Source organism: Coffea eugenioides, chromosome 10, assembly GCF_003713205.1.
Source record: "Coffea eugenioides isolate CCC68of chromosome 10, Ceug_1.0, whole genome shotgun sequence".
NCBI lineage: Eukaryota > Viridiplantae > Streptophyta > Magnoliopsida > Gentianales > Rubiaceae > Coffea > Coffea eugenioides.
This window is the reverse complement of record NC_040044.1, coordinates 1686770-1709942: the sequence shown is the minus strand read 5'-3', so window position 1 is coordinate 1709942 and position 23173 is coordinate 1686770. Positions and strand designations below refer to the sequence as shown.

Sequence of the window (23173 nt, the reverse complement as noted above, 5' to 3'; positions counted from 1 at the left end):
TCCCTACCACCTGCCCCAGCCATAATCTGTCACTTCATCACCTCTCCTCCCGAAAGCTTTATGTGACCTCTTCTGATAGAATTAATTCCTCACGAAATTATTGGTTATGGTCTCAGCCTATTTGCATCCTCTGCTTACCTTTTGAGCCATGCACCTAGCTGATAACGCTGTTATGGTGCAAATATTGTGGCATTCCATAATGGCTTAGCTGCATTCATCCCGCAAGCTCGAAATCTTTTCCAAATAAGAGGCAAGAAACTCAAGAGCACGACGAGGGCCAGAGCCAATTAGGCTAGTGATAGTTTTGGATATTTTCCAGACAAGGGATTGGCTCCATACTCTCATCCTCGTCCCTCATGCCCTCTTCCCCAAGTAAAATGTTGTTTGAAGCGTAATAATTAGAAGTTTGGGGTTGCCTAGAAATGATATAGCTCTTGCCTAGACAAAACCTTGAAAATATTAAGTAAAAGTCTTCAAGGAATTGAAAAGGCCAAACCTATGGCCACTGCAAGAGACAAAATTGGTTTTCAGACAAGTAGCAAGTACGAAACAAAAACATAAATGCAATAAATTCCAATCTAATCGGAGTTGAAATTGACAATTTAAATGTATGAACCAAAAGAAGTTTTTAGAAGGCCAAGAGTAGGACGAATGGCCTTGATGGGGAGGGGAGGCATTGAGGACTCCACCATCATTTTTTTAATACCGTCATGGACCAGCAGCTCAAAGCTGCAGCCAGATCCAAAAATCTAGCGTGTGTATGACCATCAGACCATCACTATTAGTATTAGGGGAGTTGGCTTGATCTTCGGACCAGAATGGGTAGTTCTGGTTGGATGGCGGTGGAGCCTTTAGCCGAGTTGGCGCCAACCGGGTCTAAAGCTGCAAATGTGCACAATTGCCTGCTGCTGACAAGGACTGCTTTCGAGGCAAAGAAACAAGACAAAGTTAAGATGATTTTTTCCCTCTCCCCCTCTCCACATTCTTTCCCTTCTCAAGGCTCAGAATTCTAACCATAAGCTTGATTGTGTAAAAAAATGTAAAGAGCATCATTCGGGTAACTCCAATAGTTTAGATTAATTTTACATGGTGTATTCATATGAATTTTATATTGTTTGGATCGTGATTTTTAGGAGAAAATTTTTCTGGATACATGTTTTAATTATCTTTTTATCTCACATACATTATTACATCGTTACAGTATATACTTTTTAACAAAACCATGCAAATTGGTTCTTATCCCGATTCCCTTCTCTTGAGACTCATTATTGATATTTTCCAAAATCAGCGTTAAAACTTCATAAGTATGAAAAAGTAGTAATTACACTAAACTTTGACTAGTGACTGGACGCCTATTCGTCATGCAAGAGGTTACGAGAATTGTTTCGGCAACCTCTTCTCCAAGAAAGGCTTTTTTTAAAAAAGAAAAATGGAAGAAAAAAAAATGAAAAAGTGACCATCTGTTATTGACTTTGAAAATTTGTTCAGGATATCGAAATTCAACACACATCCGAATAACAGATGCACCTCAAAATTCAAAGATAGAACAGAAAAAGTATAGTTTTGTCATCTTGTTTAGTTCTAGGAAAGTAGGCATCCGTGGATTCGAGAGCGGTGAAGTTATTACTTGTTAATGGGTTCACAACTAGGAGAATTACTCTGATGGTCGCCAAGCATATCGCGATGTCCTATTTTTGGCCCACCAAAACTGTTTTTCCTTTCTCTGTCCTTGCAATGTGTTACACCTGCCCCCAGCCCCCGATCATAATTATTCCTCTTTTGGGATCTTTCATAATTATTCTTCTTTTGGGTGCTAAAAAAGTAAAAACCCCTGTTTCAGTCATCAGCCCAGCATCATCATGCAAGCATTATTCTTATTATAGCAGTTATACCCTTCATACCATGATTGACGTCGAATAAAAGGATTGCAGGATTCTTCAACTTTTCTGTATGTCTCAAGCCTCAACGCACCATTTCAAAGGTTTGTTTGGACAGTTGATTATTTTTTCAAATATATTTGCTTATATCATCATTACAATTTTCAATACATTTTTTTATCTCACATACATCACATCATAAAAAGTGTTACAGTAAAAATATTTCAAATAACTTACCATCCAAACAAACCTTTTCGGGGAATGTTAATGCAAATTATTTTTGAAAGCAAGAATTTAGAGAATTTGACCTCGTGTCGTGTGTGAGCAGATTCATTCCCATTTTCCTTAGAATACCATTGTAATGCAAAATCAAATCCCAATATCGAGGAAATGAAATTGAAAGATGCAAAATTACGCCGGCCAATAAATAATTTAAGGTCGGTAGAGGATCGATTTTCATATTTACGAGGGGTTCAAATTTCTGCTTCCTTCTTCTTTCAAGGTAGCAAGTCAATCATGCAGAGAATGTATATTTGGCGATTACAGACACATACAGTATTTGCACTTGCAAGCGACTTTATAATTTCGAATGTGTATTTTGGATCGTGATGGTGATCGAAATCGAATCTACTTAAAACTTTTTCCTAATAAGGAAAAAGAAGAACTGCAGTATCTGCTTTTTGTTTTTCAGTCTTACGAATTCCAAGAGCAGAAAAGTGAACTGGGGCAAGATTGCGGGTAAGAATATTTCAGCTGAAGTCTAATCTTTACTAGTGTTATTTATTTATTATAAGCATTAAAGGGTTGGCCGACATAGATGAAACTATTCCTCCTTAGAGCCAGTAATCATCAATCATCATCAGTACGCCCGATGACTTGTTTAGGCTATAAAGTAAATTAAGTATGGCGAACCCACACATTAACCAGCATGACAGCCTCTATCATTATTATTTTCAATTTCCATTTCTGCACCTGCAGAACGCACTGAAAGTTAACGGAGCTGGAATCTTTGCTCTTTCACCTGCCTTCTCTTCACTGATCTGCTACGTTTGATGGCAAATTAGGGGCAGTAACCGCTATTGCTACGTTTATGAGGAATTAAGGCAGGAACAGTTGCTCCATTAACTGTTCCTGCAGGTTGAGGGCCATGATTGATTAGTCTTTTTTCCTTTTTGTCCCTTTTGTGAAGTTCAGATCATGCGGGGTGTAATAAAAGACTGTAGATAGTTTTTAGAGAGCACTATTACTTTTTTTTTTGTCTCAACGATAGAATTCTTATAACTTAATCTAACCTAATCCAGGGGGATGGGGGAGAAGAACTCGATGTGAGTACAGACTCTATGGAAGAATGTCAATTAAAGCCGTCACATAAAATGACAAATTGACACCATCAAAACTTAAGTCTTTGGTGATGACCATCGGATCAAAGGCCTAGTGGCTTTAGAGAGCACTATTACATTAACATGTTTTGTTAGTTGACGAATCAGGTCAGCGCTTTTAGAAAGCGTCTTCTCAAATGTAAATGATAAAAGAATTGTAACTCAATATAAAAAAGAAAGTTGTCACACTTTTGGAGAATTTCAGAAGTTCAACATAACCCATGAAGAAAAGGAGTGTTGTTGTTGTTGTTTTTTTTTTTTTCCGCAATAGCATCTTCATGGAATTCAAGTATAACTTGTCAAATAACTTTTCATGAATGGCAAAAAACTATTTTTGGTGTCCAAACAATTTATCCACATAATTATTGAAATTTACTCTATAAATAACTTGTGTTGCTGATTGGAAGGTACAAAATGTAGAAGAATTATATACACACGCACACAAAATAATAATAATAAATGTATGAATAGTTATTCTGAGATAATTTGAAGACAATATTGCATTGGTAATTGATTGTTATTTAATGCAGACGGTCATGGAAATTTGACCAAATTTAAAAGTTGCAACATTAATTACACTAAGAGTAATGAACCACCTGGTCCACGCAAAAGTATTCTAGTCAACGATTTAGCGGTTGACCTAACAAGTTAAACGGGGACAATGTGGGTTTCGAGTTTGAGTCCTTGATCGGACCAAACAACAGACCGGTTGACGGTTTAATCGATTCAACCACCCAATCCGGTCTGAATTTCAAAAACATATAGTTAAAATCATATCCTACATCGTAATGATTAATCAAATGACAATACCCAATGAATCTAAATATAATGCATTGTTTGTGTAAAACCGAATCAAGTGATGAAATAAATGGCATTATAAAAAAATTATTTATTAGAGAAACAGAGGTTAGTTTTTTTTTTTTTTTGGGTAAGTTCTTAAGGTTTATTGGATTAATTTTTCTTACTCAAATATATAAAATGATATTTGACAGATCCTCAACATGAACAAGGAAACCTTTCACCGGTTTACCCAAGTAATCGAATTCGTTGTTTTTCAACCAAGTTGGCACTACAGTCGAACAAAAAGGGTTCCAGCGCTCAAGGCAATGCAGATAGCAACAGGAATTTTGCAAACAGTACCAGCAAGAGGCCCAGTTCAAACTACACAACCCAAAAGGAGGTTTGCAAAGCTTCAAAATACTTCAGCCACTTTGCTTGCAAGAACCCGTTCACGTCTTTCCACATATCCAAAAGGGAACCAACCAGCCTTTCCCTTGCATTCTCCTTCAGCCCACCCATTATTTGATATCTACAAAATGCCACAAAAATCAACTGGGTCAGGAAAGTATATATTTGAACTTAACATGAAAGGAAGATTAAACAAAAGAGAGAGCAGCTGCACATGTAAAGAGAGAACAAGCAAGGGTGACCAATCCTACAGCACCAACCAGATAGCAGCTCTGGCGCTACAAGTTTGCTGTCGCCCACACAACTTAAAAAACTGCATTTAAGGAAGAACAATCTTACAGCAGCCATTGTGCTGCAACAGTGTATATAACCACTAACATTCAGGTGTGATATGAATATGATGATGATAAAAAAAACAAAAGGGAAAGATACCAAACACGCAAGGAGATGTAAATTGGCAATGAAAAATCGTGTATTTACCTTTCTCACTACGACATAGTCACCAACCGACAATGATAACTCCACATCAGACTCGGCTTGGTACGGATGCACTACCTAAGTACAAATCATAATGGTCACCAAGACGAAATTATAAGAACCAAAAACAGTGTACTGACAATTTGGATATAAGAGTGCGATATCAAGAACACAACAATATTTACCTCTCCTAGGAAGTAACCCAAGGCGTCCATGGACCCATCATTTGATTGAGAAGCAAACACACCATTAAGTTCTCCATAAGAAGGTGGTGGCTGCATGGTATTTTCTGCAGCCGTTCTTGGTGGATCTTCATTACGTTGACGTTCTGACAACATCTGTAAATAAACAATCGACAGATAAGTGAATATCCATCATGACATGATACACATACCACTAGACAAAATGGTTTATGTTGTCTTAAGATATAAAATGCAGTGGATAGAAAACAAAAAAAAATACCTCAGCTTCTAGTTGATCAAGTATCTGTAGAATTCGCTGATGATAATAGCGCTCTGCCTCGACCTTCATTAGAACAAAATTACAAGTTTCCTATGCCAATAAACTAATACCTGAAGTAAAATGGTGTTTGGCTTACTGCAAAAAAGGCAAAGAGATAGCATTACCATTGTTATAAGTCGCTGGAGCGTCAATCTCTGTTGTTGCGCTTCCACAGCAGCCATCGCAGCAGCAGCTTCTTTGCCCAATTTAGCCATATTTGACTTGAGCTCTTCAAGCTTCGTTTCTGCAGCTTCCAGCTTTGCTACATAATCAGGATGACCATTTGACTCCCTCACTTTAGCTTGGCGTCTGGAAACCTCAATAGCCTGCTTGGGTCCAAAAATGAATGTAATCCTGGCAAAAAGGATAATATGGAAACAGGGTCCTATGCGGTTCCACAATATAGTTGCTTGGTGCATTACATTACTCAATTCTCTTGATAATGACTAGCTGCGATTAAGTTACTTTATAAATTCCTGGAAGTCATTCTTTCCAATTGTATGCACACAAGTGGTAAGAACATCCACGAAGCTAGATTTGGTGGAGAACTAAATCAACCAAATAGGCAACAATAAGGAGGCGAGTCTGAATCTAATTTTGTGTTACCTGAGCTTCCACTTCTTGTCTCACTCTGTCATAACGTTGCGCAAGCTGCCGAGCATCCTCTAGTGGAGCACCGACAACCATGGCTCTCAATGGCTCAGCAACCTGGATAGAAAAATCCATTACAAATAGATGAACTACTAGTAAGGTAAAGAGTTATCATTGCTACTGTAAAGAAAGCAATGCCACATTTAATCTCAAAAAGGTCCCACTAAACAACCACTTAATGAGTTAAAAAAATCATCTCAAACCTGTGTGCCAAGTGCTTTCAACAGATGACCATGCTCCTTCTCGATTAGAGCACGAGCTCTACTGTAACTCAATGCAGCTTGAGATAACGTACTACCACAGGTACACGTGTTTTCAGCACCATACTTTCTACTATCTTCTGACAACTTAGTACCTGTAAGAGAAAGCGCACAATTTAGAGGATATATAACAAGATACCAATTGACCAGAGAAAAGGAAGAATGTTGGCTACTAACCGATCTCAACTTGCTTTGATCCAGTAACAATATAGCCCTCCACACCTCGAATAATATCCCTCTGAAAGTGCTGGTAAACAGGAAAAGACACATAGGTCAGGAAAAAAATAAATAATTGAGCCATAAATGAACAGTACCACAAAAATCAACCTTTCCAGCACGAGTAGAGAAGTAAAGTTTCTCAAGTTTTTGATGCTGCTGCAGTTCTGTGTCATCATTTACGGCAGTTTCTGAACCCCCAAGTCCACCAGCAAACTGTTTGAGCACAGCCTGGAGCCAACTCATACAAGAAAATGCAAGGGAGAAATATTTATGAGCAAACTTTGAAGAAATTAACAACTAGAAAACAATGCTAACAGAACAACTTCCAGTCGCACATTCAAAAAAATAAAAGAAAAAAGGAAAAACAAAACAGTAGAATTGGCACATTACTTATCCACCATATGCATGCATATCAATTCACAAACACAGAGAAACTGGAAAAATAATCACTCCAATAGGACATAACCTCTTTCACCACTCACCAAAGGGGACCTGAGATATCAAGAGCTTTATTCCTCCACCTGACAAGTTGTAATTAAGTACTAAAGGATATCTAATTATATTCGCTTACTCATCAAAGTAAAAACTCAACAGACTTGTTTCAACAAGTGCATGCTCATAAAGAATCCACATAAAGGAGCTTATAGGTGTAATGTATGCAACTCCATGAGTAGCAATATTTTCCACCCAAAAAGAGTAGCAGAGCAAACGAAGATCCAAGGAACGCTAGGAGCAAGACAAATTATAATCCCGCAAATCAAATAAAGGGTCCTGTTCATAAACTAAGGCGAACCAGCCAATATTATAGCTCTAAAAAGATCAAGTTTTTCCTCCTTATACTACCACTGACAGATCATTAATACTCATGAATTTCGTTTCCAGTCTAAAATGGAAGAATAAAACACAACTCCAAATGCAATTACACAACGATATGAAGATAATACAAGGGCTGAAGATATTAGAAACAACCACTAGAATGAAGTCCAAAGCTTTCAATGTCACAAAAAAACCACAAAAAAAAAAAAAGAAGCCGAACCCCAAAATGAAAAGAAAAACAGAAAAGGTCCTACCTAACCAGAAACAAGAATACCACCATCTTGACAGTAAAAGCATTTAGTAAAAATCTATAGCTGGTAGGCATAATTTTAACAAAAAAAAAAAAAGAATCAAATTAGGGCTTATGGGGTGTGGGGGCAGGGGTACCTGCTGTTGTTTGGCGACTTGTTCCCTGAGCTTGGTTGCCTGTTTCCTAATAGCTTCCATTTCACAGCACCATCAAACCACCACCACCACCGCCACCTTCCACATTAACTTTGGTGTTGTGTGTATACTTTATACTACAAATCCCACGTAAATGCCAAGTAGAGAGAGAGAGAGAGTTTGAGCTATAGTGAGGGAAGAAAAAGCGGAGAGACAAAAAGAAGGCTTGGGAGTTTGAAACGTGTCGGAACTCGGAACTGAGCTTTGAGCGATACCACACACATTCGGACCTGGGAGGCTTTTGAATTTGTTTGGACTTCGGACTTGAGATTTTGCTTTAGTTAACGTTGTTTGACCTCTAGGCTCTATCTACTTTCCCTTTTTCTTTTTCCTTTTTTTTTTGGTCTTTTTGGACCCTGAGCTGTTCCAATTATAATACTAGTGTAGTATTTGTCATGGTACTCAGTCACCAACGCAATGGTACTCTGCCTTTGGAACCAATAAAATTGTAGCTGTTTAATTATTTATTTAATTTCTGTGGACTGCGAAGATGACAAATAATTTAATTATATATATATATATATATATATATATATTAGGGCCAATAGTCAAGAAACCTTGGCCCTTGGCCGTTTTTCTATCCCGAGTTAATATGAAACAATGCCAAAGATGAGTAATTTGCAAGCAATTTTGTAAAGTTGAATGCTTTCTAGGAGGTGTATATGACAATGGTCCCAAGAAGTCCTCTATATTCAGAACCGTCACCCCCCCCCCCCCCCCAACAAGAAGTCCGACTTCTTTTGATTTGGATCGAACCATGCGCCTCATCCTGTGCATGTTACTCTGTTTCTGTGGCCAACACAATGCTTCTGCCTCACTCATGAAGTGAGGTCGTGAGGTATAAAAGAAAGTATTGAACATCGACCCCAAAAGCCAATGAATCCTCTCCTGCCCGCATCAATCATGATAAGCTTCCAAAATAAAGTGCAGATGTTCTTAGAATGCATTCATTTGCCAGCATCTCTCTTTTTCTCTCTCAATGATCACTGCTTACGGGAAATAATCATGCCGGGTAGTATTCTGTTTCCCTCTGAAAAGAATATCTTGCAGGCTTTAAAGCCGCCCCAAAATGCTTGGTCCTCTTTTGAATTTGTGGTCTCTTTATCGTGCTTCCCAATGATTTGAGCTTCATCCATACACAAGGATACTGCAGATTGGACGTTCCTAAAATGGAGAACCATGGCAAGAGGCAGCACTGATATGTAAAGGAATTAGCCAACATTAATTAATTAAGCCACCACAAATGTAGATGACACATTTGCCACCATGCAGATTGACAAATCTGAAACAATTCATAGCAGTAATACGACACATTTGCCACCATGCATGCAAAGCATTTTGTGAAGTAGTGCATCACAAAGTAAGTTGTAAAGCCAATTAATGCATCAAATCCCCAGTTTATAGCAGTATATTTCTTTCATTTTCTCTAAAAGTGTGCAAGTATGTTTTTTGGCAGACAATACAAGGCAAGAATAGGGATACAATACAATTAAGAACAACCAATGCAAAGTCAAGGAGCACAACCATTACACAAAACAACTATAGTAGATGATAACTGCAACCTCATTTGGTTTACTAAGAGCACATTACCGACTAAAACTCGTATAGACACAACTTAAAACAGCCCTCGTTTCAAACTCATCTCAAAAAAGCAGATGTGGAGAAAATTGGAACGGAGAATAATCTAGCGTCTACAATGAGCCTTGCACATATTTTTGCAGTCATAGAAACAAGGTCCGCCACAATGAAGAGGACAATCCAGTCTCATGCCTTGACACCTTCCCTCCGTCGTGCATTGCGCAAATTCCCCTATCTTATAGTATTGGTTCGCAGGCACATTCTTCCTGTGTGCATGGCCTTGGTGCTCTCGCCCGTTGTACTTTTTTTGTGATCTCCCACATCCCCACCCCCACCAACCTCCCCCGCCCCCGCCCCATCCCCAGCCACCACCTCCTCCCATAGCACCCGCACCCCCACCACCACCACCACCACCAGCAGTAGCTCCCCCTCCTCCCCCTCCTCCACCTCCTCCTCCACCACCACCTCCATAATTTCGCTTTTCATTGTACTTGACGACAACATCATTGTAAGTTTTGTTCATTCTGTGTGCCTCTTGACCACTTCCTTGTGGAAGCTTAGCTGAAGTTTGTGAAGTCACATTGGTTTGAGCTAGAGTAGTGCTAATTCCATCTTGTTCCTCACCTCTTATTGACACCATCACAATCAAAGCTAGGAATAATAAAGCGCTCGAACCTTTTCTCGTCATCTCCATTAATGCTTTCACTACTATTACCCCTGAAAAGATGTTGTAAAACTCTTTTGTTGCTCTCCCGATTATATATAGGACAGGTACTAAAGTACACACCGACTGCTAAATGGTAAGCCAACCTAACAAACGTTCACCAAATACTGCCCACCAACAAACAGTTGGAGGCGGAAAGATGGCTTCATTTGAACTTTTGTCCCCACCTTGAAGCAGTTCACGCTTGGAACCGATTAGTGTGCTAACACAGGTTAATAAGGCAAGGTAACTGGCACGCATGCGAACGTTCTGCAGGTTTCAGTGCTCAGCTATCCCATCCTCAAAGGACCTCATAATTGTTGCCTGTCCTACATATTGGAAAGATACAAGGACATGAAAAGATTTTAAAGCATAAAAGTACGTAGTTCTTGTTTACTGTAGAATGCAAGTAACTACAACTTGCATGTGGAAGAAGTATTCTTGTTGGGACCTTAGATGGTGGCTTCACAGTGAATCTTGGATGGTGACAATCTTGAACTTGAAATATTCTTGTTGTATAGTAGCATGCTCATGATTGATGATACATAATACATTACGTTGTTGTTGGTTACTAACTTTTTATTTTTATTTTTTTAAAATCAGATGAGTGTATTGTAATCCAATCGAGAAATACATACTATTCCCTCACTGCACAGTGCACCCAGCGATCGTACGCTCAAGATGGAAGGAAGGATGCCAACTTGACCAAACGCCACCAGAAGCTTGCCATCAAACCAGTCCCACAATTTTTTCGGTAATGAAGTTCCTAAATTGTTTCAAAGCCTAAGCATGCAATTCTGCATATAACATAGTAGTAACCGACTCTCCATATTCCAGCTTGAGATTTGCATTTACCGCGGTTAAAGCTGTTTTGATGGTTCTCCTACTTTTCGCTCAAAGCCCCTTCTCCAAAGAGTGAATTGGAAAAGGAAGCTCTAAGCATGCTTGCTTTTTGCGGAACGCCATTGCTGCCTTGAGGCATTTTGACTGCAACCGTAGAGCAATGCCGCTTTGTTAAACACTCTAATGATAGAATTTTCCGGAGATTCAATATGTTTAAAACTTCAATTTGCACCCTTAATTTGTACTAATTTATATAGTAATCTTTCCATACGGCTATCGTCACATGTTTCACAATCAAGAGTTATTTTTGCTACAATATCAACTGACAGAACGGAAATTAAATTAGTTAACACAAGAACTTTCCCGAGTACCTACCACCGGGGCTGGCTTTGGCGTAGAACTGCGTGGGTTTACATGTAACCATTTATTTATTAGTCTAACCACGATTTCAACCTTGTATTTAGCATAGATTATAGAGATCTAATTTAATCCTATGCCACAAATCCGTTGTAGTCTAGTTGGTTAGGATACTCGGCTCTCACCCGAGAGACCCGGGTTCGAGTCCCGGCAACGGAATTTTTTCAAATTTTTTTTTTTAATTTTCCTTCCTCACTGGCTAATTTCCAACGCGAGGTGCACGTGCTTCCGGTTTTAGCAAATTTTAGGGTTTTAGCCATCCAAAAAAATTCCGTCCATCGTCAAATATCGTCTTTACTAGTTTCTTCTTCTTCTTATTTCACCTTTGCTTCAGCAGATTTTCATCTATGTATTGGTTATTTTAATTCTTAATTATCTTCGCCCACTAAATTATCTATCAGTATGGGAAAAAATAAATTCATCGACAAGAAAAATTCGGCGACGTTCCAGTTACTCGCCCGGGATACTTCGGATCCGAACTGCTCATCCGGACTCTCTAGTGACCGAGTTTTCGTGAGAGTCGACAATAATCAATACAAAGTTGGCGGCTTTTCTGAGGATGAGGAGCCAGCAATCGACGGCGTTCTGTTTGATGACCCAAATTCAGTATTCGACGACGCGCCGGAGGACTATTACGAGTGCGGATACCCTGGGAATGGAGCTCGGACGGGGTCGTCGTTGCCGGACCATGTAAGGAGGGAGATACTTGAGCTAGGGTTTCCGGACGATGGATACAATTATCTGATGCATTTGAGGGAGATAAAGAATTCCGGCGGCGGTTCTGTTTATTATCAGAATCCCAAAGCTCAGCTTGGTCATCTTCTTCCCGATGTTAAGGTTTGTTAAGCTTGAGACTCTTCCTCTTTATTTATGCTATGTACAATATTAAGGATTTTAGCCTAAATGGGACTATATAGCTTAGAATTCGGATTAAATTTTGTTTTATTGACAAATTTCTAGCCTTCATTGTGGGCAATTGTTAATCTTGCAGAGATAGTTATTACGCTTGTGTTCATTTAGATAATATTCTACTGAAGAGCTCAGAGTTCTGTGTCTAACCCAGCTGAGCTCAAGTTGATTTTGCGTCGGCTTGATTTAACTTGGTTTATGTATCCCTAGATTTCAAGATTTATGCTAATCGAGCAGAATGGACTACCTTCACAAGTTAACATAAGCTTAATTTGTTCGGGGAGGATTGATTAGTTTATCAATCAATTTTAAATGTGCCCTTACTCAGTTTAGCTCAATGCTAATACCGTGTAGATAAGACAGAGAATAGTAGTAATTCAGTTTCTTTTGATTAGTAAATGAGTAAGGCATATGCTTCTCATGGATATAATTACCGAAGAAGTGTTGTTTCGAATTGACATTGAGTTCTAAATGGTGATATTAATTGTGTGTTGTATGTGTTTTGTTCTGTCAGCCTCTTATGTAATTTGTTTCTTGTAGGCCTATAATGCATCAAGGCTAGAAATTTCAAGAGTGGAGGATGAGTCCAATGAGAAGTCCATGTATGCTGTTGCATCCAAAACTCGGAATGCAAAAGTTGAGAAAGTGGCTGATGATGACATTGCAGCATTACTAGATGACAGTGATTTGTCACGGTTTGGCTCTGATATAGAGGAGGACTTGGAAGAGGACTTTGTGGTCAAAGCAAACCTTCTAGAAGGACCATCTGACCTGGAACTTGGTAAAAAGCTGAGATTGCTAGAGAGCCTGCAGGTTAATAGGGTAGAAAGGAACGATTTGGTTGTCTCTGGTGCAGAGGAAAGTGTCGCAGGATCTGTTACTGTTGAAAATGAGAAGCCAAGGGTTCGCCGCCCTTTAGATGAGCAGTTTGACTTGGTAAGTTTTTTTTTTAACATATTGATCTTTATTTCTTTCCTAATATTTTAGAACAAAAGTTTTGATTTTGTTTCACAAATCTTTAGTATGAGTCAAGTATTCAGCATTGCTGCATTCGACCTTCTGTTCTTGTTAGAAAAGGGATGAAAACTTTGATAATGACAGAAAAACAGAAGTACAAACCATATAAAAAATTTTATAAAGAAGGGGAACCAAAGATGTCTGCAAAAATTGGGTATCTTATAGATTCAATTTCTCATATAGTGTAATTTGGTACAGCTTGAACTTCAGGAATATGGTGCAGACAGTGATGGTGATTATGGTGTTTATGATGACGCTGAAGAAGATGCTTGTGAAGAATCCCTCGCTGAGAAGCTTAATCATGCATTAAAAGACCGTCATCTTGATGGCTTAAATAGTAAATATGCAGTTCCTTCTGATCTCTTGGAAGAGAAGAAGGAATTGGAGGATCTGGAGTCACCAGAATCTGCTGCAGATGTCATCCAAAGGTGCAGAGAATATGCTGAAAAATATGAAAATGAAAGTGAAGATGAAAAGGAGGTGGTTTTTCAGGAAAGTAGTGATGAATCAGAGGTATGGGATTGTGAGACTATAGTTTCAACATATTCAAATCTTGATAATCACCCTGGGAAGATCGGAGCTCCAGAAACGAGAAAGAAGAAGCTAGCTGAAACCTTTGCTGCAACGTTGAGTTCTCCAGGACATATAATAGCTCTTAAAGGCAAACAGAAGCTTCCTGTAGACTTTTTGCCCACTAGAAAGTCTTCTACAGATATGGTGACGGACATGAATGGTCTGAGACCTGAGCAACCTCAGAGGAAACAACGTGGTCAAGAGACAAAGGAGGAAAAGAAAGAAAGAAAGGTATCTGTTATGCTGCTCTCTTCTTTTTTTTTTTTGACAATGATTGGTTTTGAATGTGGAACCATTGCTTACACCAAATATTTTTGGTTGAACCTCTTTTTTCTCTTGACATTGTAGTTTTGTTCTCAAGACAAGTACCATAAATATTTTCCAGAAGTGGTGCTCATGGGCTGAAAATTGATATTTGTGTCTTAATTAATCTGGCAATCTTCCTTGATGTCCTAACTACTATTGAATTTACTTGATGTGTTGCTATGCGTCTTAAGTGTTTTCCTTTCAGGTTTGAGTGACATTTTTACAGTCCCCCCCCCCCCCCCAAATTTTCCTATTGTCATTGATGTATAATGGTTACAGGCTGCTGTCAAAGAAGAACGACGTGAGGCACGTCGTGTGAAAAAAGAATTGAAGGTGGTTTACAAGTATGAAGCAAATCGTGCTCAGAAGGTTGCTGCTGTTGCTGGTCCATCTTTGGTTCATCTAATGTGAGTATGTATGATGTGATCATACTTCAAAGTTCAGTACACTGCACAGGAGTCCCTTGATATCTCGTGCTTTTCACCTATGCTGATTTATTGGGGAACTTGCCTCACATTCATTGATGTATCTGAAATTTGTTGAGTCCAGCTGTACTTAAGCTCAGTTCTCTGTAGTTTGAAATATCATCAAAATGCATTTTGCAACTGTGCATTTGTCCTTAGTATCAATGTGATGTTCGTCATTGCAAGTGCAACTTTTTTGTTACAAAATTACATTTGGAATTTGAATCATATAATCTCCTGTCCCCAGTACACGTTTTGGGTTAAAGTCCCAGAGACCAACATTTTGCTAATCCAACCTTTATTTTGTCCCGTGCTTTTGGTGTTCATTTCGATTAATAATGCTTCTTTTAGGGAGTGCCTTGTGCTGTTGACTGATACTAATTACTAATCATCTGTTCTTTCTTTGATGTTTCCAATAGGTAATATGGTTGCGGATCATAGAAGACAATATGGTGCTTCACCAGGATGTTTCTGCTCTCAAGTTTCTGGTAGTAGCTGATATTACTGGCTCAAATTGGCTAGCGTAGTCTAACATGCAGCTGGGATTGTATTGCTCTGACGCTTTGGTGTTTCAGGCTCTATGCTGTTTTTAGAGTGAGGAAAAAAAAAAAAGAAAAATAGAAGGAAAGCATATACACTATTTGTTAGAAATACAGTCTAGCGTGATCGGTATTCTGGTGAAAAAAAAAAATGATCAGTTGAGTTGTTTGGCATTACTGTACATTTTTGGACGACACGCCAGCGAAAATATTTTTTTTTGAACTAAGGTATGATTCCAATGTCAATTGCCGTATACCTAAGAGATCAAAATGGTTTAAGAATCTATGGTCTCAAAGATGCAAGTAACTTTTGAAGAAAGTCCCCAGTTTGCTTTTGCATCAAGTGGGATCCCAGGGTTTTGCTAAGTTTATCAGGATTTTGTTTGTATGACGATAAATTCTGTATTTTTGTTAGTAGTGTAGATTCATAGAGATACACTCCCAAGTTTTCCGGCAATAAGTTCTAAGATTCAATATTTTGATAGCCTCAGGGAACGGATGCCCCTTTTTGTGAATTGGATGTTCTGCAACTCTTTAATTGTGTCTTTTGCTGTCCAATTCCAAATGCAGCTACGGTAACGTTTGTTTTGTTTGTTTCCTTGGAATTGCTTCAATGGACATAAATTTGAAGAAAAGCTCAGAGACTTTTATAACATGTGGATGAGCAGTTAAGTCAAAGTGTGAAGACAGCAGACACCGCTCACATTTTCTTAATCATACTGTGGTATAGTAATTCCACAATAGGAGGAGACAATGAAATGCCCTCTACTAAAATTTTCCAATTTGCCCGGATAGGAGTGACTTTAGCTACCTGTAGTTAACATGACACGGCAAATATGTCAGATGATTTGATTCGAACCTTTCATAATACCCCACGTAAAGGTGGCAACATAAAATGGAGAAGTAGATAGAGCCGAATTGCCGAAGATCAGTGAGGTGAGGACTGCAGTTTGAGCCCCTGACCACCATCATAACAGGCACAGCCATAGGCCGAATGGGGAAGGGGAGCTTCTGCTGCTGCGGCCGAATGAGGAAAGGTAACTTCTGGAACTGCATGAGGAATGGGATCACTGCTTCCTCCCCCGAAATACGGTGTTGGAACCCAATTGCCATAATCTTCCTCTATTGGATCATCAGGAATTGGAGTCTGGCTTTGTAGCTGCACCTCCTGTTCTTCAGCAGAGGCGACTGATGCTGGGGAGGAGAATGGTGCTTCTGCCTCTGCTGAGACTGTGAACAAGGATGGGGCTCTTGCATCGGCAACTGCCCTTGTCATTAGCAATATCATCAGCATCGCCAAGCGCATGATCAACCTCACAATCGAGTTCGCCATATCCAACTTGATTCGATACTCCCTGATCACGCGGAATTAGTTTTTAGCAATATAAGCAGTGCTGGCTTGCTTCTTGATAATCTCAGAAATCACCTTTTTGGACCATATACTCTTTGTTAGCAAACAATCCTCACAACCTCGTTAATTTATGCCGTATTATCTGGAGGATGCTACGAGCACAAGGACAAGTTTGGCACACAACGTTTGAGGTTGGATAATACTTGTTGCATGCCATGCGTGTATGACATAATCATGGTTCTTGCATGTACAAGGTTTTTAGAGATGAGACAGCTCATGTCGTCGCAGAACGGACAACTTCCTACTTTTGGAGTTTCGTAGGTTCATCCAAATGCGGAGAGGAAATTAAGTGGAAATGAAGTAAAATTCGCTAAAATTAGAGTTTTACTTCAAACCAAATATTAAACCTTTCTTTATATTGTTAAAAAAAAAAAAAAAAAAAGAAATCCTCCTATTGCCTCGACGAATGATTAAAAGTTTTAAATATGATTCCTAAAAAAATTGTTGCATTTCAACCATACAAATGCGTAGTACTGTGCCTAATTAGTTACATCAAAACTTTAAATTACTTGGGAGGGGTTATTATAGCGGTGTAAATTACACGTCCAAGAACATTAACATGTTAGAGCCTGAAAACAGAAAACTCCTCTTACTCGGAACTTATCTTTTCGACCAGGCAACCAAGACAACCATAACCGGCCAAGAATTTCTCAAGCGCAATGTGGTTTAGTTATAATTCAGCATTTATAGGTAAACCAAATGAGTTGCAGCATATAAAGTAATTAAAAAGAGATGGAACCTGTCAGATATGGATGATGATGATGATAATGCAGCTTGAGGCATATGGTGGATCATAACTTGAACACAAAAGGTAATACCAAGGAAGTTAGGAACAGACAAATCCAAACGTATATGCTACCAAATATCCAATACCGCAGAGAAGAAGACGGCGTGTCGTGCAGAATCCTTGCAATGAAAGGTGAAGATATAAAGCAATGGAGAAGTATCAAATGGCGAATCAGCAACATTTTCACTCATAGCTCATATGATCTGTTTTCATCTTATTCATCCAGACCTCTTTCTGCGACATAATGATTTCTCCAATTCTGTTATTCAGGCTGTACTGATATTCATTTGATGTTTTTTTCCCTATCACGCACGCTGCACGCATTACTTACCTTCGCTCACTTAATTTTATGATCTTTTATTCCATAAAAAATGGATACGTTTGGTCTTAATAAAGTTAGTACTCGTACTAAGCATCACATGTGTATGTGTGATTTCACACATAAATTTCCTTTACCTGGGCACCTTGTTCAATAGGTTGGGGAGTGTAATTAACTGCTCAGATAGGATACGAACAGAAACAACCCAAATTCATCTATTCTCAGCAAATCCCCCTATGCGTGACTGCAACTTTTATGACCTGTACCATGAAAATGCAGTGTTTATTTGGATGTCTGATATCAGTCCCGTTTTCTGACATTCGTGAAATGCGCAACACAATGAAACAATTGACAATGAAATCAGCTCTCACCAATGATAATCAACCTCTTTGCATTCTGCAGTGAATTCTGTACACAATTAATATCCCGTAATACAATCCAACTCAGCTCAGTGAATGTGATCTTTACACGGAAAACCTTAGTTGAAAGAAATGTCATGTACCTAGGAGTAGTCAGCTACAGCCAAAACAGCAACAGGACAACCAAGAAAAAGAAAGAAGAAAAGGGAGAGAGAGGAGAACCTTTACAGTGACTGCCACAAAGTGAAGAATACAGAGGTACCAGTGACCTCATAGGAATTTATTGTACAAGGCCAAAAAGCTCACTAAATACATTCAAGTGCTAAGCAATTCACACTGAACAAATCATCTACATCAAGCCTGCAAAATCACCCAAAAACTAAACCTTGCTAGCTAGGTACAGCAGGGGGGGAACTCTTAGAATGCCAATTGAACCATAGGCACTTATCCTTCACTGCTTCAGCTTCACTAACGTACTCTTTGAATCTGTACTCTTCTTGCTTGCATGCTGGGGGAACTTTCCCCTCACTGTAACATTGACTGCAGAGGCTGAAGTGTGATTTCATCTCCTTAAAGCGGGACCCAATGATAGGATATCTACAAGTTGCACAAATATGCCTGCCATGGCGATTTCTGTCCCCGATTTCTAGCTTCAGCAGAGTAGACATGATACCAAAACCCCAGTCTTGATCATCAAACATTGCAAGGAACTCAGTCAGAGAAACCGGTGATGTATCCATTTCTCCGTGTATTTCCAGCATTTCACTGACACCTTGAGAAGGAATGTAGATGGCCCTCAAGAGCTTGATGTACCTTTGAGCATCACTTTTTCTTATCTGGGTGCTACCTTCATTGACAGGCCGCCACAGCAGTGCATCATATGCCACCCGCTTCCGCCTCTCTGCAGGACCTCCACAAAGAGGGGCAGCAACGGCAAAAAACAAGCCCAAATCCACCCTGCCTGACTCAGATTCATCCAGAACAGAGAGGATTTTCTGGTTTATTGCCTTAACAGCTCCCACAAAGGTGTCAGGCTTCAAAAAACTCAGTAATTTGCGGAGAATCTCCTCTAGTGCAGCCTTGCGTATGGATTTTTCAGGCAAACCACCGCCAGAGTAGGACACTGGTACATCGTTGTCATTCATTTGCTTCTTTATCAGTTCCACATCACATCGATTCAGTCTGGTAATCTTCTGAAAAGCTCTAATATCAAGCGAGTTTGCTAATTCTGGCCTCAATGTAGTTCTCTCCCCCACAGTCTTGAACTTCGAGGGTTCCACAGTTATATAAACCTCCTCCCCAGTACCACTTCCATTCCCCTTCAACCTCTTCTTCTGGAGCTGCTTCAAGTGAGCTACTGCATCATGCAATTCAACCCTGTTTGTCATTTTCAAAGCTTCTTTCAAAGCTTTCTTAGCTTCCTCAGTTTCACCAGCTCCCAGCAACGACACTGCCTTATTCAGCTGTGCTTTCCAATGATTCGGCCAAACAGCCAATACCCTGGTATACATTTCAGAAGCTCTTGGATACCTACCCATATCCATGTATAGCCCACCTAAATTGTACAAAGCATCCACATGCCCAGGTTTCAAATCAATAGCCTTCTGAAACTCCTTAATCGCATTATCATCATCCCCCATAGCATGTAAAGCTGAGGCCAAATCACAATGCGCATCCGCATAATCATTTTTCATATAAATAGCCTCTTCCAATGCCTTAACAGCCGCCTTATACTCGCCTACTCCAAATAATGCACTACCCAAAAGTTTCAATGCCCTAAAATGAGTTGGACACAAAATAGCAGCTTCTCTATAATGCTCACAAGCACCAAGAACCATACCTTCACCTTCAAGAGCAATTCCCAAATTGACATGTATCTGAGGAAGCAAATAAGCCCACTGATTGCCACCAGCTTCAGCTGCCTCTAATGCCTGCAAGAACTCCCCTTTAGCCTCCCCATGCCGTCCAAGTACATATAAACAATTGCCAGCTCTAAAATGAGGCCTTACGTCAGTTGGCTGCAACTCGGAAGCCCTCTTGAAGCTCACAAGAGCCTCGTTGTACAAATGGTAATCATACAAAACCCTTCCAATAGCCATATGCCCATCAAATGCCTCCTCCCTTGACCTTGCCCCGTCTGCCCTCGACCTCAAAACACCCAATTCCTTCACAAAAACTACATAATCATGACCAGATTCCTCCCAGAGAAATCTCTTGTCCGAGATCTCTGTTGATGGACCCAATTCTCTGGACCAACCGGCATCTGAATACATATCCGAATTATCATTTTTAATCTTCCCATCTTTCGTTTGCTTCGATTTTAACCTTTTAATTAAAATATCAAGATCATCCACCAATTTCCACGTATCATCAAACACAATGCCGTGATTCGGTGATGCAGCCCAGGCCGCAGTCCTCTGCTTCTTGTGAGGCTCAATAACTCGCTCGTCAGCGATTGATGAAGTGGAGGCAGCTTCGTCGGAGATGCCAGCGGCAGCTGCTTCGGGCTTGAGCTCGAGACCCAAGGCGTCGAAATCACGGTCAACATCGCCAGCTCCATCATCATAAGTGCGCAACAGCCCGTCATACGTAAGGCCCTTTTCGCCATCAATGAATTCGCCGTAGGTTCGGAAAACTTCGTCGAGAATGGCGTTGATTTGCTCGTCGCTGAACTTCACCCTAGGGTTGACGGCCACCACCAGTGCCGCCATCTCCTCCCTGTTCAGACCTCCATCCCGGTTCGCGTCGAATTGCTGGAAAATTCTCTTCACCTTCTCCGATCTGCTACCTCTAGTTGCCATTTGGAATTCTAACTTAATTATGAAATATTACAGCTGGCAATTGGAAATCAAAATGCTAAGGACTAAAAATTTAAACCCAACAAAGAAAGACTAAAACTAAAAGAATTTGAGAGGGTGGGGAATCTAATCTTGGAACTGAAGGGGATCGAATTTTGGATAATTGAAATTAGGGTTAGGGCTTAAGTCAGAGTTCAATAAGAACCTAAAAGCTGGATTTTTTATGGGGGATTGGGCAAAAATGGTCCAAATTTTTGGAGGGTTATATGTGGGCGAGAATTGGTAACTGGATAGGGAAGGGTAATTGATTGGTTACGAAAGTGGTTGCATTGGATCTGAAGCAAATGGGAATTGGAATGGGAATCAAAGTGGAAAAGACTAAAGAGAAGAGGAAAAGGGTGTAGGGGTTCCCCTTTTTGCTCCAGCTGCTGCTGCTGCTTCAGCAGTTTCAGCTGTCTCATATTATCTTTTTGTGGCTGTGATGATGGAGTGGTGGGGCAGAGTTACAGACCGGGGAATGCCTGCTGCTTCTGGGAATGGGATGTATGGACCTTCTTTTTTCTCCTTTTTTTTAATTTCTTTTTAGTTGGCAAAAGGAACGTATTTGTCAGCCTCGAATTTTATAATTTTATTAAATTATATTTATTTTTTAAATAAATAAATATGAAAAAATAGTTAACAAAGTACAGGATGGTTAAGATCATAGTTAGTAAAATACGGGATGAGTATAATACTATGAGATATGATATATACATATATCATATATAATTTTTTTTAAAAAGTATGCTTAAAAGTTCAATGTAAAAGTACATGTCCGGCATAATTATATATGTAAATTCATACGTAAATAGTATGAAATATTAAAAAGTTACGAAATGAAAAATACCGGTAAATTTACTATAGTTTTCTAAAACTATGCTACTTTAATACCAATTTTAAACTTATTTTTGTTTGTGAGACGTTAAATTTATTAAAATTTTATTGTCATATTGCTTAAATATGTATAAATTTATAATTATTATGATATATGTCGCTCTTATTTTATATACAACTTAGAAGCATGTTATTTTCAATACTTAAATTTAAATTTTTTTTCAAACAATGAAGTATAATTCACAAAATATTATAGATGAAAGTTTATTACACATTTATATGGTTAAATGAAAGCACGAATATTTTTAAAATGAACGAAATATAGATATGGTTTTAAGTTGGAGAATGGAGATCGTAATGCTGCACTTTACATGTCAAAAGGCAAAATAGATTATTTAAAATAAAAGAGACCACCTGTGCAATTTTTGAAAATTTGAACTCAGATTTTTAGGATGTGTTTGATAAAATTTAAATCTGGAAATTGAAATCTAAAATCTAAAATTTGAAACTAAATCTATAAAGTTACTGAATTACTAAATACTAAATCCGATACATTTGAGTGTATATAACACTAAATGGTAAGTGAATATCTTATTACCTATTGTTTGAAACAAGTTTTATTTAGAAAATTCAGTGCCAATTCATATGTACTATTTTTTTTTTATCAAATGCTTTTGAACGTATTAAGATCTGAATCCATTGAATTTAAGTGTTGAATTATGTTATCAAACGGGACCTTAGTCAAAAAAAACAAAATAATAATAATAACTTTTTCTACACATAAAATTGCAAGAAAGTTATAATTGTATGAATAATATAAACAAATTATAGCTCAGTAATATTACACACTGTCCCACGAACTATGGAAGGAACACTAAACGTATAGATATAGTTGGACGGACCTGTAATTACTTTTCTTGATCGATTACTTACCAAGCTGGCTAAGGGGGACTGTTGAAATAAGTCTTGCTTATTTGACTGCTTCTTTTTCATTCATGTATAATACTTCAGTTAGTTGCGTTAATGATTAGTTGCATTGATTGCTCATCAGCTGGCTAAAGACTCGAAGGAGAATAAGGGTTGATGGACTCTTTATCATATAGTTTTGCCTTTTGCTTTGCATCTTTCTAATTTCTCATCATACAGGCTATGATCTCAGTTGATGGGGTTAATTATGTTGGATTATAAAAAGGCCGTTGATAGATTAGTAGCTGGTCCTTGAATTATGGGCAATCGATTTCTTTGCTTCTTCTTGACTGCTAGCATCTTGTTTCGATGGACTGAATGATTGATAATACGCCAATGACGGCAAGCAGGTTCGTATGAGAAAAGTTGATCACCATATCTTAATTAGTACCTTCCTCCTCTGTTAACATCTTTCCACCTGAGTTGAGATTTTTTTTTGATGGTAAATCGCATCAGGTTTTCGAAATAAAAACCAAGATATCAGATTTGTCCCACGATG

The 23173-nt window shown here is 38.8% G+C and overlaps 4 protein-coding genes and 1 non-coding gene across 6 annotated transcripts; 2 read left to right on the top strand and 3 right to left on the bottom strand.

The window, feature by feature from the left end:
- Positions 1-4291: 4291 nt before the first annotated feature.
- On the bottom strand, positions 4292-8047 carry LOC113749393 (SH3 domain-containing protein 2-like). The gene is made up of 10 exons (XM_027293119.1): positions 7756-8047; positions 6661-6780; positions 6511-6580; positions 6277-6428; positions 6029-6130; positions 5548-5748; positions 5384-5446; positions 5107-5259; positions 4925-4999; positions 4292-4565 (listed from the first exon to the last, which is right to left on the bottom strand). Exons 1-10 carry the CDS (start codon positions 7813-7815, stop codon positions 4449-4451), a joined length of 1113 nt encoding a protein of 370 aa, XP_027148920.1. The 5' UTR covers positions 7816-8047; the 3' UTR covers positions 4292-4448.
- Positions 8048-9204: 1157 nt separating this feature from the next.
- On the bottom strand, positions 9205-10139 carry LOC113750037 (glycine-rich RNA-binding protein 10-like). Its single transcript, XM_027293954.1, has one exon. It carries the CDS (start codon positions 10082-10084, stop codon positions 9497-9499), a length of 588 nt encoding a protein of 195 aa, XP_027149755.1. The 5' UTR covers positions 10085-10139; the 3' UTR covers positions 9205-9496.
- A 1300-nt stretch (positions 10140-11439) lies between these two features.
- TRNAE-CUC lies at positions 11440-11512 on the top strand. Its single transcript has one exon. It is a non-coding gene; the product is annotated as a tRNA-Glu (tRNA).
- A 108-nt stretch (positions 11513-11620) lies between these two features.
- On the top strand, positions 11621-15388 carry LOC113750166 (protein LTV1 homolog). Of its 2 annotated transcripts, none has more exons than XM_027294119.1 (5): positions 11621-12190; positions 12803-13198; positions 13478-14083; positions 14438-14569; positions 15042-15388. In XM_027294119.1, exons 1-4 carry the CDS (start codon positions 11756-11758, stop codon positions 14567-14569), a joined length of 1569 nt encoding a protein of 522 aa, XP_027149920.1. In that variant the 5' UTR covers positions 11621-11755; the 3' UTR covers positions 15042-15388. The 2 variants fall into 2 exon arrangements, with proteins under 2 accessions (XP_027149920.1, XP_027149919.1); XM_027294118.1 differs by having other exon boundaries at positions 11623-12190; positions 14438-14565.
- Positions 15389-18234: 2846 nt separating this feature from the next.
- On the bottom strand, positions 18235-21264 carry LOC113748582 (uncharacterized TPR repeat-containing protein At1g05150-like). The gene has a single exon (XM_027292051.1). It carries the CDS (start codon positions 20836-20838, stop codon positions 18427-18429), a length of 2412 nt encoding a protein of 803 aa, XP_027147852.1. The 5' UTR covers positions 20839-21264; the 3' UTR covers positions 18235-18426.
- Positions 21265-23173: the final 1909 nt, after the last annotated feature.

Bases quoted from the DNA above. Each gene is read 5' to 3' on its own strand.
- LOC113749393 (XM_027293119.1), bottom strand. From the start codon at position 7,815: ATGGAAGCTATTAGGAAACAGGCAACCAAGCTCAGGGAACAAGTCGCC. The intron at 6,781-7,755 runs GTACCCCTGCCC...AGTTGGCTCCAG, and splicing joins AAGTCGCCAAACAACAGCAG to GCTGTGCTCAAACAGTTTGC. The intron at 6,581-6,660 runs GTTGATTTTTGT...CCTGTTTACCAG, and splicing joins TCTCTACTCGTGCTGGAAAG to CACTTTCAGAGGGATATTAT.
- LOC113750037 (XM_027293954.1), bottom strand. From the start codon at position 10,084: ATGGAGATGACGAGAAAAGGTTCGAGCGCTTTATTATTCCTAGCTTTG.
- LOC113750166 (XM_027294119.1), top strand. From the start codon at position 11,756: ATGGGAAAAAATAAATTCATCGACAAGAAAAATTCGGCGACGTTCCAG. The intron at 12,191-12,802 runs GTTTGTTAAGCT...TGTTTCTTGTAG, and splicing joins ATCTTCTTCCCGATGTTAAG to GCCTATAATGCATCAAGGCT. The intron at 14,084-14,437 runs GTATCTGTTATG...TAATGGTTACAG, and splicing joins AGGAAAAGAAAGAAAGAAAG to GCTGCTGTCAAAGAAGAACG.
- LOC113748582 (XM_027292051.1), bottom strand. From the start codon at position 20,838: ATGGCAACTAGAGGTAGCAGATCGGAGAAGGTGAAGAGAATTTTCCAG.